The sequence below is a fragment of the Echeneis naucrates genome, chromosome 21 (genome assembly GCF_900963305.1).
Source record: "Echeneis naucrates chromosome 21, fEcheNa1.1, whole genome shotgun sequence".
NCBI classification, from domain to species: Eukaryota; Metazoa; Chordata; class Actinopteri; order Carangiformes; family Echeneidae; genus Echeneis; species Echeneis naucrates.
Window position 1 is genome coordinate 16,150,743 of NC_042531.1, and position 13,119 is coordinate 16,163,861.

Genomic DNA, 13,119 nt, shown 5'->3' on the forward strand with positions numbered 1-13,119 from the left:
TGGAAACTCAGACCTAAAAACAACGCCCGTGGTGATTGGATCATCGATCGGCTCTTTCATTGGCTGGCTCCGCTGTCAGTCGGCGGCTGCGGCTCTGCGGTTCGCTTACACTCATCAATCGGGTCTGGGCCACTCATCAGCCGGCGGACCGTGTCGCAGCTCCTGCCCGAGCCGCCGACAGAACATCAGTGCCGGTCCAGATCCAGCTCGTCTCGGCGCCACCACACGGAGGAAGGGGACGCTTCCATGGAGCCTCAGTCTCTGGCGTGACTCTCCTCTCACCGCCTCTCACCGCGCAGAAGAGCCTGAAGTTGCAGCAGCAGCAGCAGCATCCACACTTCCGAGGCTCTCCCTTTCTGCCGCAGACATGGGCACCGTCCTCTCCATCTCCCCCGCGTCCAAGAAGGCGTCCATCATGGACGCCGAAGCCGCGGGAGACGGACTGAAGAACGACAAGAGCCTCAAACGCCACTCGATGTTCGTCTCTCTGTCCTGGAAGAAACTGGTGGCCAATTCCGCCAAGAAGAGCGCCAAGAAAGTGACCCCAAACCCGCAGCCCCCGTCCAGCCAGGTGGCCCAGCTGAACAACGAGAATATCAGGAAGACCCAGCAGACCGAGGAGAAGAAGCCCAAAGCGCCCATCCCGGTCCCGGTGCCCACCGTGCCCGCGCAGAACGGCGAGGCCGGCGTCCAGAACGGGAGGCTCTCCTCGGTCCAGAAGCAGCCCAGCAGCCTGTCGCTGGTGTCGCCCAGGCGGATAGTGATCCAGGCTTCTACCGGAGAGCTGCTGCGCTGCCTCGGGGACTTCATGTGCCGCAGGTGTTACAAACTGAAGGAGCTGAACAGCGGGGAGGTGATCCTCTGGTTCCGGAACATAGACCGGACTCTTTTGCTGCAGGGCTGGCAGGACCAGGGCTTCATCACGCCGGCCAACGTGGTGTTCGTGTACCTGCTGTGCCAGGACACGGTGGAGGACAGCATCGACAGCCCGGCCGAGCTGCAGGGCACCTTTCAGACTTGCCTCTACCTCGCCTACTCCTACATGGGCAACGAGATTTCCTACCCGCTCAAGCCGTTCATGAACGAGTCGAACAAGGACGTTTTCTGGGAGACGTCGCTCCGGATCATCAACAGATTGAGTTCCAAGATGCTGCAGCTCAACGCGGACCCGCACTTTTTCACCGAGGTCTTCCAGGACCTCAAAAACCAACGAGACAGCAGCGACTCAAACCTGGATCGCTGAGATGGGAAATGAACAACTCGTTCGGTGTTTTATTCATAAGACGTTTTTTTTTTTCTGTTTTGCAAAACCACACGACGGTGGTTTTGATGCGAAAGGGCCAACGCTGAAGGTTTCCAGGCCTGTGGGCTGAATGTCTCTCTATCTCTCTCTCTCGTGATCAACAACTTCAGTATGGTGTTTAGGCTACAGTGTAGGAGATTTCATAAATTTGCATGCCAATGGTTTAGTGTCCTCTTTTGTCTTGTCCCTTTGAGTGACGCAAGGATTGACTTCGTGGTACAAATCGCCTTGTAAGTGACTCTGAAATCCCCGTTTCATTCATGACTGGCCTCCTTTCAGGGTGAGTGAGTGGCTGTCGCAGTGAGCAGAGGTTCCATGGAGCACCAGAATAGGACTCAGGAGGCGGAGCTGTCCGAGGTGCTGACCTGAGCAGCCATTAACCGCCCCCCCTACACACACACACACACACACTTTGCCACAACAGAGCCAAGTGTGGCTTAAGAGGACCATAGTCGGGCCAGTATACCTTCAGCACATAAGCCTAAACCTCCCGAGCAGAGGTGTATAGCATATTGTGCTTTATAAAGTTTCAGCCAGCTGATAGGTCAGTTAAGTTGTTGGACACACAACAGACACCAGGACCACATTCTCTTACAGGGACATTGGCTTGTTGTGAAGTGTAAATACTTTTCAATGGGCATCATAGTTCAAAAGCATGTTACCATCTACAGATCTTGACTGGATGCTAAAGGGTTCCTCCTACAGAAAAAAAAAAAAAAAAAACATGCTCGAGCCTATGTATGGCTATTTTAATACCTGGTTGGAATATAAATGTTTTCATCTCCGCTGTTGATATAAGGAAAAAAACACACCAACAAATATGTTATGACAATACCTGAGATTTGAATTGGAATAACTTGTTGTCGCCTGTCAATGTGATGCTGTAGTACTGTATCTGTAAGTGGGCCATTGGTTCCAATTGAACATGGGGGGAAATCCTGAAGGGATTATTTTCCCTAGAATGTGATAATCTGCACTGAAGGGGTCTACAGGTGACTGCAGAACAACATGATCAACCTGAGGCCTCTGTTATGTCTGACTTCTGCATCCATATTGGCGACTGTGATGTATTGCTTTGCAACATATTGCAGAGGTCAACGATAGTCAACTAAAGACTGATGGATGAATGTACAGTTTTTTGAGAGATTTTGTTTTTTAAAGCTCAAAAATGTGCCAACTTTTTCCTGCGACGATGTGGTTTGCGTGTACTTATCCCACATTTTAAATTTGTTTCTTTGTTTCTTTTTCCTCAGCCTGTTTGGAAGGTCACTGTAAATGTCATAGTTCAAGCATCACAAAAACAAACAAAGCTAAATGGTCAAATGGCGTATGAATGTGCTTTGATCCTCATTTTGCTGGATTAAATTCATTTTCACTTTGATCAAATTCAGATGGGTGTTCCCTCATCATGTAAACGCTAAGTGTGTAAGTGACAGGAGATGACGGTTTGTGTTATTATTTGCAGATTCTATAAGCTAAAGGTGATTTGACTCCAACGCTGAAACCAAACTTATAGGGCAAAACGTTAGCAATCAGTGTAGGGGTCAGTCTAAGCGATCAATATGATGTTGTGTTGTGTTTTAATCGTTTGGAAAGTGGAATATAATGCTGCTATTTTTGCACAGCTGTGAACAAACCTTTGTTGTTTTGCACAGTAATATAACACAGTGGTCATGTGCCGGTGTTTCCTTTCAGGCGCTGGAGTGTTTGCCATCAAGTTCACAGTTACTGTCACTGCTTTAGGATGATCATGCGTGGATTCAACTTTTGTATAGTTTTCTTTTATGTCAGCTATGGAAAGTAATATTTAAATGTGTGTTGTCTGTGGTGTTGTGCCACAGTCACATCCACTCTCTATATATGTTAATAAAAGGTAAATGAAAAATTGTTTATGGTGACTATGGTGAAATAAATCCAAACGTATGTAGGATCTCCGGTCCATATTGCTGTCGTGTCGTATTGTTCTGATGTTGATGTGTGTATCCACTTTAAACAGCTTAATGCATGCGCACACATGCTTGCATCCCAGGTTTGTACCAGCGCAGTTTGCTGAAGTCGTAATTAATATGGACAACCTCTTATCCACTCATACACCCACTAATCCTTGTTTTGAAGGGAGCCCTTGAGACGTGATTATGCAACTGAAAAAAATCCATAACGAATATGCTTGCCATGAGGTTGCCATGAGACTGAAACTCTTGAGCTGTCATCGGTTGCCATGAAACTAAAGCTCATCAGGTCGGCTTATTATTACATGAAAAGGTTTTGGGAGTGACTATGAAGTACACGCTCATCCAAACCAAAAAGAGGGCAGGAGAAAAAAAAAAAAAAAAAAAAAAGCAATGAGAAACAACAAACCTCCCGCACATAGCCACACAATCCTATTTCAGCGTCCTTATTGCACCAAATAAAGGTGACTAAAATACCTCTTCTTATCATCAGATCAGAAGATTTCCTCCAATAAATCTTTACATTATTCAGAGATTCATGGAGCTACAAGCAAACAGCCAAGCTGACAAAGCAGCTATGCTACATCCTAGAATGAAAGCAGCTGAAGTATTTGTGGTGTGTACAGAGGACAGTGAAGCATGCTGACACATATAAAGGATATTTTAGGTATCCTATCTGCGTGTCCCGGAAATTGAAATTGGGGTCACATCAGAAACGGGAACACAGACAACTAAACAGTGAGAAAGTCAACTGTAACAAAAATGAAGGAGAATCTGTATGTGCTCCTCTGTTCAGCTGCTGCTAACACTTCATTTCTGACAGTGATGCAGAAAAATAAATCCAATATTAGTTAAAAAAAACAGATCACAAAGTTTCAGAAGATCGCCCAGTGCCCAGCATATGGAGTGTATGTTGACGATGCACTGGATGAGAGTTTTATGAATAAGCCACATGGGCTGGAAGGTTCCTTCATGTGATTGGTTAGAATCTGCTGCAGTCTCAGAACTGTCTGTGACTTTCTCACTCCCTCCCTCCCTCCCTCTCTGTCTCTGTTAGTCTAATAGGGAAATACATCACCTATTTTAAGAACAAAAAGGGAGTAAAGCAGACAACATTTACAAAAAAAAAAAAAAGATCATGACAGAAAGGGAACATGAGTGAAATAGTTTGTGAAGTAGGTAGAGGTAGCGGGGTTGGAACAAAAATGGAACAAGGACATTGAGAAACAAAACAAAATGAGCATATGGGAGGGAACAGGAGAGGGCATACAGATACAGTTTCATTCATTTCACTTACTGCCAATAAATGCATCCAATACTGCTGCAAAAAAAAGAAAAAACAAGCTCAATCCACCATTTATTTCCTCAATCTGAAATAAGTATTTGAAACTGCAGCTGTTGTAAGAATAGACTTCCCTGAACTAAAGAGTCTGAAGGCAGCTTCTGGCCATATAGTCAGTCATTTATAATTTTTGATATAATATTGTTGTCTTGACTGCTTGTAAACGGCATTAAGTATCCATTTCTCTTTGAATTTGCACCCTTAAACTTTGTTCATATGTATTTTTACACGGGAACTGGCACAGAAGATTTGCAGATGCTGGTCTCACAGGTCACACAGGTGAGGGACTCAGTGGAAAGGATCACATCATGTTGGTGATGATGAAAACAGCTTTCCTGTCAAATCTCTTCGTTTTTTCTTTTAATCCAGGTCCACCAAGCTTGATTTCATGGCAGAATCCTGCAGCAGTGTTATGTAACAGCCTCCCAGTCTGTGCAGTGTTGTCAGCCCTCTTCTCTTCGTTGTTAACATTCAACCCAGGTTTCACGCATCTCTATCTGCCAGCCTGCTTTTCTGCATTCTTCTCAGCCGTGTCTCTATAGTAACTGGTAGGTAAGTGAATGAGAGCTGGACAAAGTGAGCTGTGTTTGGCTGAGTGTGGGCTGAGCAACTGCACCGCACATACACACTGTGGTGATCAATAGTGCGGGGCGCACAGTGTGTTTGTGAACGTCTGTCGGTGCAGGCATGCGTCCACGTCCAACGACTCTCCATCTTTTCTGACTTACCTGTCTTGTGGCTCTCCTTTCTGCTGTCTTTTTTTTTTTTTTTTCCTTCTGTAATTTTCAGCAGTAAGGAAAGACAAGACAATATTATATCATAGTTCAAGCACAAATACAAAACCAGAGTACATGAAAAGATGAAAAGTGTTTTACTGCAGCTGCAGTTTTTCTGTTGGTTTCTGGGGGGTGTGAATGTTTTTGATTCACCTCTAAATTCATCTGACAGCTAAAATTATTGAATATTTTTGTCTGCTGGCCCCAATTAAGGCTGATTTGTATAAAAAAAAAATGGTTTCATTTAAATAACTGTTTGAGACCCGAAGGAAAGAATTCCTCACACTGTGTCTCTATTTCTTCCTAAAATACTAAATTCTCTTGACCTAAAAGTGACATGACCTCAACATGAAACAGCAATAGAAGGCTATTTATGCAGTAAGGTATCAGTATGTATCACCTTATAATGTCATCAGTGACAGAGAGCCAGTATTTCATAGTTGATAGTTGATTAGTTCATCAGCTCAATCTGTTCTTTTTCTTTTTGTAGAACTCTGACTTGCAATTTCTTTTTCAATTAATTGTTACATTTACTCGAATAAAGAATCATTTATTCTTCCATCAGGAGAGACACTGTGAATTTGAAATCTTGGAATTTTAAAATCATCAGAAGATGTTTACCAAACATCTGCTCCATCCTTATTTGAATGAGTTTCTTTATTTTCAACTGTCTTGGAACAGACGTTTTCTTTGACCTGTCATTGTTAAAACAGCCAAATCTGTGCCAACTGTCCAAACACCCCATAGGGATTATGTCTATTTTACCTGTCTTGCTACATAATGTCCACTCTAATCTCTTTAACTAGATTACTTCAGTGTCAGGTTGCAGTGAGAAGCTGTCGCCACTTTTACACAGCAGGATGAAACTGGTTCAGCAGGAGAATGCCGTAAATTCATCTTGCAGCCGTTAAAGAGCGATGTGCTTCCGTTCCTGTCATGTTACATTCTGTATATCTTATATAATGCTTGGCTGTCAGACATACAACACCATTTTTGTAATTAAATTCAAGGTGTTATACATGATATAACACAGCCAAAGCCGTGCACTAATTCCTTCATTCATCACACACCTACACAGCGTTCATTGTTATTTTTTCTTCTTGATGATTTACCGGTGAATCATTTCATGCTGCATTAATCTGCATGATTATTCATCCATTTAGTTTTATGTAAGAGAAAAAACCTGACCTTGGATTTTAAAGTGAAGAAGGGTTCCCATCCCAGACCATTATCTAAATGGAGAAATCAACATTTCAAACAGCCGTCTTCAAGCTTTCATATTTGCAACATTTAGGCCACTTGAAATCCACACATGGCTCATATGAAAGTCAATTATCACCTTCACAGCGGAATAATAGGAAGGTGAGGAGATTCTTGCTTAGTACTACAAACAGACTTACTATGAAATGACTATAAATTATTTTCAGCGCTCCACATTTCCTACAGATGTACATTTTCTAAATCTTCTTTAGGTTTAGATTTAATCTTAATGAGTTATGCAGACAATATCTAAAACCCATCAAAATAACACGGCACTTAGTAATGCTAATGTCACAATATTTTCATTGGGAAACTGTGTTTTCTCAGAGATTTCACCTCATCACGTGTAGTTCATTGGCTTTTTTTCACATCGGACACACAAAGGGTGAATTAAACCATTATCCACAGAGCTGCATTTGTGTTGCCACCTGACAGATTGTAGGTCTGGCCAGACATAAAATGGGTAAAATCCTTTGGTCATCCCTTTTATTCTCTCAATCCTCACCGTCCCTCTTTGAGTCTCGCTCCCGTCCTCATTCCTTCTTCTCTGTGCCTCCTATTCTCAGCTCTAAATCAGCACCATGTAGGTGTAATGTTCTAATTTAGCTGAGCCTTGATTACCACTTTCCACTCTCCAGCTGGACGAATGACTCAGTGACTGCAACACTTCAAACAAAGCCACACAAAGCGGCAACAGTAACAGTAATAATGTGCGCTGCGGAGACATAGAGACCTTGGATATGTTCCAGAATATAATGAAATTTGAGCAAATACAATAAAAGAGTGTTATTTTTAGATAACTAGGGTTGGAGTAATGGTAACCATGGATTTGCCCCTTTACCTCACACCATCTGACATTCTCATATGCTGTATGCTGTTTTGCCTGTGGTAGAAATTCAGCTTGGTTAACTCAGATTCCTCCTCCTGATGATGAAGTGCTCTGAGGTTACAGGCTGCTGATGCCAAACTGAAAACTTTTTCCTTTTTCATAATGTCCGTTTCACCTTCATTTCCTCAGCACATCAGCACAGCTCATCGCCTGTGAATCCAACACGGCGCGCTAACCTTTTAGTTGTCACATATCTGATCTGCTCATCTTGGTCACTGTAAAAAATTTCCTTCAGACATCTTAAATGCGTTTAAGATTTTACTACACGCTGACATGAACTGAAATCACTCAGTTCCAAGAAGACGCTGAAAACTCATTCAGAAAATTCCAAGGTAATTGGACTTGATATGAAAAATGGTGATGTAATGTGGCATGTTTTGTGTGTTTGTTTTTGGAATAACAAGTAAGATAAAAACCTGAGGGCAACTTTGAGGACTGGAGCCAAATCTGAGCTGACGTTACCTTAACCAAAACATGTAGATCTCTGGACTGGGGGAGGAAGCTGGAGCACCAGGAGGGAGAACCTTTCTGAAACATGATGCTGTGAGGCAGTAGTGCTAACCACTGTGCCACTGCGTCACCTTACTGATAGCCTCAATATGAATATATCTAAACAAGGATACCAACCTGATAACATTTAGATCTGAAGTCAGTGAATTGCTGAGATCTATTTTTTATTTTTTTTATTTTTTTTTTGCTTATTTACAACTTACACAGAATTTCATCTCATTATTTTTGCTGGAAGTACAAAAATATTCCTCTCTTATTTCTTTCCACCCCTCCTCCTCCTCCTCCTCCCTCCCATGTTTCCTTCTCACTCCTTAGTCTTCCATGTTCATGCTGTTAATCCTTTGGCTTGCAGGGAAAACACCCACCTAGTATGTTATGCAAGAAGAAGACAGAGGATGAGCGCTGCTTAGCAGCAACAACAGGCACGGGAGATTAGAGTGAGAGTAGCTGACCAAAGGAGACTGTGATGATTACCGTGATGTGGAAGTGACTCAGTCCCCGTGGAGTTTCAACTGCTATATCATAACAAGCACATAGTGTACAGGACATCAGTAACACAGGATACACACCTCTATGCTTGTGTGTTTGAGAGAGACTGGTTTAGTTGTCTACAGAGACACCAGTGTCTTTCTGATTAATATGCAGGGCACACACATAAGCACTGTTGTTGTGAATGGGCCACTCTCTCTCTCTCTCTCTCTCTCTCTCTCTCTCTCTCTCTCTTCATATAGACACACTCTCTTCCAGTATCTGGATCGTGGATGCATATATGTTACATTTCTATAGACCCTTTCTGGTCTACAATGCAGTACGGGATTGATGTGCTGTTTGTACCTTCTGTGATCTGAATGAGTCTGTTCTCGCCTGCTTATGTAAGCAGTGTTGTTGTGTGGAAGAGTTATGGCGCCACCGTGTGGCTGATAAGGCGTATGTCACAGTACGGTCCAGCCATATGCTACACCACCTTTGGAAAAACGTAGAAAGGAGCAATGCACTAGATAATGCATAATGAATGGTGATATTCCCATGTGATACTGCAAATATGATATTTGTGGAATTTAGCATTGTTGTTCTGTGTCTTAAACGCTTTTACTTATGAAGTGTATACAATTTCACTTCAGAGACCATCAGGCTGTTTGTCTAACTCAGCTAAACATAAAAATACACAGGTGGCTGACATTGAATGTGAAATGTGAAAAAACAACATGTGTTTGACCGAAGCACACCTCTGCATAGCATCTGGATATCAGTAGAAGTAGAATATTTATATTAAATCAGTAGAATCTGCCTCATTTTTGTCTTTTTTTTTTTTTTTTTTTTGTATTCGCAAATAGAAAAAGTCACTGAAACTTCATTCTTAATATCTAATGAGTTGGTTCATATTGGAAATTCAGAACCACATACCAACGCTGTGTAAAACAGTATGTATTCCCTCCTATCAGTCACTTTGTGTCTTTATTGACACAATGTCTATTCCATGAATAAAAACCTCACAAAATATGCGCATTTGAGAAAACTCTCCAACAGCACTGTGGAGTGTGGATGGATGAAGCAAAAGGACATCAGCAGACAGCTCAAGACAAAGAGGTTTGCTCTTAAAAGTCTGTTTTTATTTACTTTGCTTGTTTTCCATCGGTACAGTAGGTTCATCTACATGAGCATTTGTCAATGAATGCGCTGTAAGTCACTTCAAAATCACTAAGAAGCAGCCTGAGCCAGTCCGTATCCTACAGTATTTACAGAATAGTTCGAAGATTCACAGTTTTCTGTTACTATTCACGTTTGAGCCTATGTCACACAAATAACTCTACACTTTTCTTTTTTTTATTGCAGGTGAGTGGGGTTGTATTTTCTTTGATGGGTATTTTCATGGTGACGTCTGGAGTAAAGTAACAACAGAACACATTCAGGGTGACTCTTCCAGGTGATATAATGGTGGTTGTATAGTGATGATGATATTTAGTAAAACTGGAAAAGATTTAGTCCAGCGTGTGTTTGGCTATTTCATAATACCATCAGGTGGCGCCAGCAGTCCAGTAAAAGCATGAGTTCTTCCTCAGGGTACTCACACATTCGCGTGCAAAATCCAACCCAGAGCTGGAAATAGGAAAGGATGAGAAACAGGAAAGAGGAGAAAAAGAATGAGAATTGACAGTGATAAAAGACACAGCTCATGTTTTAGGAATATGCCATTTGTTCATGATGAAGACAGTTCTCCCACATGGAGCCGGATATCTGTGCTAGTTAATTTAACAGCTTGTGGCAGGAATAAGGAAATATTACCTTTTTATTCATGGCCAAATTTTAATATAATATAAGTTAATTGTTGCTTCTCAAATCACTGTGCGTTATTTGACTGGTTTAATTACATGTCCTTAAAAAAAAAAAAAAAAAAAAGCTTTGCTGTTGGTTTTGCAAAAAAATAAATAAATAAAAACGATCTGTTCGTACAAGATTTTAGGAGTCTACTTTACATACACTTGTTGTTTGAGCGTCTTCCGTTATGTGGAGGCCACAATGACTCCACAAAACAACACGGTGTCTGTAAATAACAAACCAAATCAAACCGTATTTTCGCCTGTACACAACCACAGGCGGCCTCTCTGCCCTGATGATGTTCTCCCAGTCTGTGCGACAGAGGCAGGGGCAGTCAGTTGTAATGGTTGTTGATGTTGCTCAGGCTGTTGATGTTGTTGACGCAGCTGATGTGGGACGGGGACACGGTGCCGAAGGGCCCCGGGGGCTGCAGGTTGTGGCTGTGGTACAGGGCCGCCGACGGGGTGCCGGGCCAGTAGGAGAAACCCGACGGCCCCACGCCGGGAGCCACGAGGTTCAGTTTGGAAATCCCGGAGAAGGGGATCGGGGAGAAGTTCCCCTGAAACTTGTAGATGGCCTGCTCCGTGGTGGACGGCTGGCACACCTGCGCCAAGCCGTGGAAATCGAACTTGTAGGCGTACCTCTTGCCGTGGACTTTGGTCATGATGTTTTTGTCGTAGTAGTAGCGCAGCGCCCGGCTCAGCTTGTCGTAGTTCATGTTGGGTTTGCTTTTGCGCTCCCCCCAGCGCCGGGCCACCTCGTCCGGGTCGATGAGCTTGAACTCGCCGTTGGTTCCCTCCCAGGCGATGCACGACATGTTGGTGCTGTCGGAGAGGAGCTCCAGCAGGAACTGCCACAGCTGGATCTGCCCGCTGCCTGCGGCACAAACACGCACGGTTCACGAGCCAGGCGGAGAACAAGCACCGGTGATGAACGATATGAAAACACATCATCATAATGTGTCATTGTTCACTGACCTTCAGTAAAATATAGAAAACGCAAAACGTGTTGCCTCACTTAACATTTTATCAGCAATTTAGATATTAATAGGCAAATTACTGATGAATGAGCAAAACATAATTTTGTTATATTGTATTATATTATATAGTTTTGTTTAAAATTTTGGCGTATATAGAATTCGTTGATGCTGTTAAAATCACATTTCATGTGATTCATATGTCCACGTCATTTAAATGGGACCTATGCAAATACATGTTTTGTATTGCATAGATTTTGGATATTGATGCTATTTCATTTATTTATTTATTTATTTTATTTTATTTCTTTCTTTATTTCTATTTTTATTTTCTCTTTTTTTTATCACCATATGCCCCCTTGCAGACATCATTATTCGTCGAATTAATAAATCAATACATGTATCGTGCCGCTTTATAGATGTTAGTATATTTAAAATATTATTTGTTCCTACTTGTTTATTTATTATTATTATCATCATCACTAAAACGTGTCATTTATTATTTTTTAAAACGCCTCTTCAGCTCTGAGCGGTGTTAATTTCGGCTCTATCCAATAACAAATGTGGGGATTTATATTAGTTAAATCTGGTTTATTAATATTTACGTTTTCCTCTATATGTAACCATAAATCTATTGATCTATTTTATCAGTCTATCACCGGCAAATATATACATATTATATATACTACACCTGGAAACCCAGAATGTGAATTATAAAAGATTTTTTTTAATGGATTCCATTTTCGTAGATATGAATGAGACATATATTTAATTATTCCCTTCAAGGATCCTCCAAAACATTTTAATCCTGCTGTAATTACCAGAACTTTATAGCAGTAAACGTCATCGGTTGTTTTAAAATTTATGTCCAAACGTGTATCAGTTCGTTTATTTTTTAGGCCTATTTTTATTATTTCATTGTTGATTTTGTGATGGAGAACTGTGAAAATTAGAAATAGCTGTAAATAATGTGTGACCTGTTCTGTGAGGCTGCCACAATCACCCAGTCCATCCGCTTACCTTTTTGTACGCCAGTGTTTATCGGACCCCATGATGTTCCTTTGCTGTCCTTCAACAGATTTTCTGTTGGATCTGAAACCGAAACAGACACATTCTCATCATCATTTTTTATCTTCAACATCAGCTGCCTGTCCAACCTGTTTTAGATAAGATTACAAAATGTCTGAAGAATTCTCAAACAGCTTCAGGCCTGTTCTTCACATTTTGACACCGTCCAGGATTTACTTGAAATTCTATTCTAATAAACTAGAACTAATGCTAAAATAAAATACACTTTAAGGATGGATTTCTTCAAATCGGGTTTTACATAGCTTATTTTTTTTATCTCTCAATGGATAACAGCATCAATCATAAAACAAATCGCTGAAAAATTTCCCAGAGCAAACGATTGAAACTAAGATGAACAATTAAACATCTCGTTTCAAAATCTCAACAAAAGTGGAAACTGATGAAAATCCTATTGTGTCCCGGGTCCGGTTGCGGTCTGATGCGCGAAGCGTGTCTTCTCCCCGGTCTCCTCCGCGAGGAGCCAGGAAACGCGTCCAGGAAAAAGGATTTCCGATTTCCGACAAAAGAGCAGACGGGCTTTCAGATTGAAAAGAGTGAACAATGCTCTGCCCAGGAGACGGAGCATCAGCGCTTCTGGACACCGACACAAGGAAGAATTTAGAAGAATTAGACCATAACAGTCTGTTTCTGTAGAAGTCTCTACAGGACAGAGGGACGAACCTGAGAGATACATGTTGAACATGAGGTTTCCTCCGCAGTCCTGTCTCAT

At 41.8% G+C, this 13,119-nt stretch overlaps 2 protein-coding genes across 3 annotated transcripts; one reads left to right on the forward strand and one right to left on the reverse strand.

Annotated features, from left to right (window-relative positions):
* The first annotated feature begins 367 nt into the window (after positions 1–367).
* On the forward strand, positions 368–1,243 carry cdk5r2b (cyclin-dependent kinase 5, regulatory subunit 2b (p39)). The gene has a single exon (XM_029531011.1). The coding sequence runs from the start codon at positions 368–370 to the stop codon at positions 1,241–1,243; it is 876 nt and encodes a 291-aa protein (XP_029386871.1).
* An 8,388-nt stretch (positions 1,244–9,631) lies between these two features.
* On the reverse strand, positions 9,632–13,119 carry fev (FEV transcription factor, ETS family member). Of its 2 annotated transcripts, XM_029530623.1 has the most exons (3): positions 13,071–13,119; positions 12,342–12,413; positions 9,632–11,221 (listed from the first exon to the last, which is right to left on the reverse strand). In XM_029530623.1, exons 1-3 carry the CDS (start codon positions 13,117–13,119, stop codon positions 10,680–10,682), a joined length of 663 nt encoding a protein of 220 aa, XP_029386483.1. In that variant the 3' UTR covers positions 9,632–10,679. The 2 variants fall into 2 exon arrangements, with proteins under 2 accessions (XP_029386483.1, XP_029386484.1); XM_029530624.1 differs by lacking the exon at positions 13,071–13,119 and having other exon boundaries at positions 9,632–11,217; positions 12,342–12,863.

Bases quoted from the DNA above. Each gene is read 5' to 3' on its own strand.
- fev (XM_029530623.1), bottom strand. From the start codon at position 13,119: ATGAGACAGGACTGCGGAGGAAACCTCATGTTCAACATGTATCTCTCA. The intron at 12,414-13,070 runs GTTCGTCCCTCT...TTTCGGTTTCAG, and splicing joins GTTCAACATGTATCTCTCAG to ATCCAACAGAAAATCTGTTG. The intron at 11,222-12,341 runs GTAAGCGGATGG...TTTGTGCCGCAG, and splicing joins AAACACTGGCGTACAAAAAG to GCAGCGGGCAGATCCAGCTG.
- cdk5r2b (XM_029531011.1), top strand. From the start codon at position 368: ATGGGCACCGTCCTCTCCATCTCCCCCGCGTCCAAGAAGGCGTCCATC.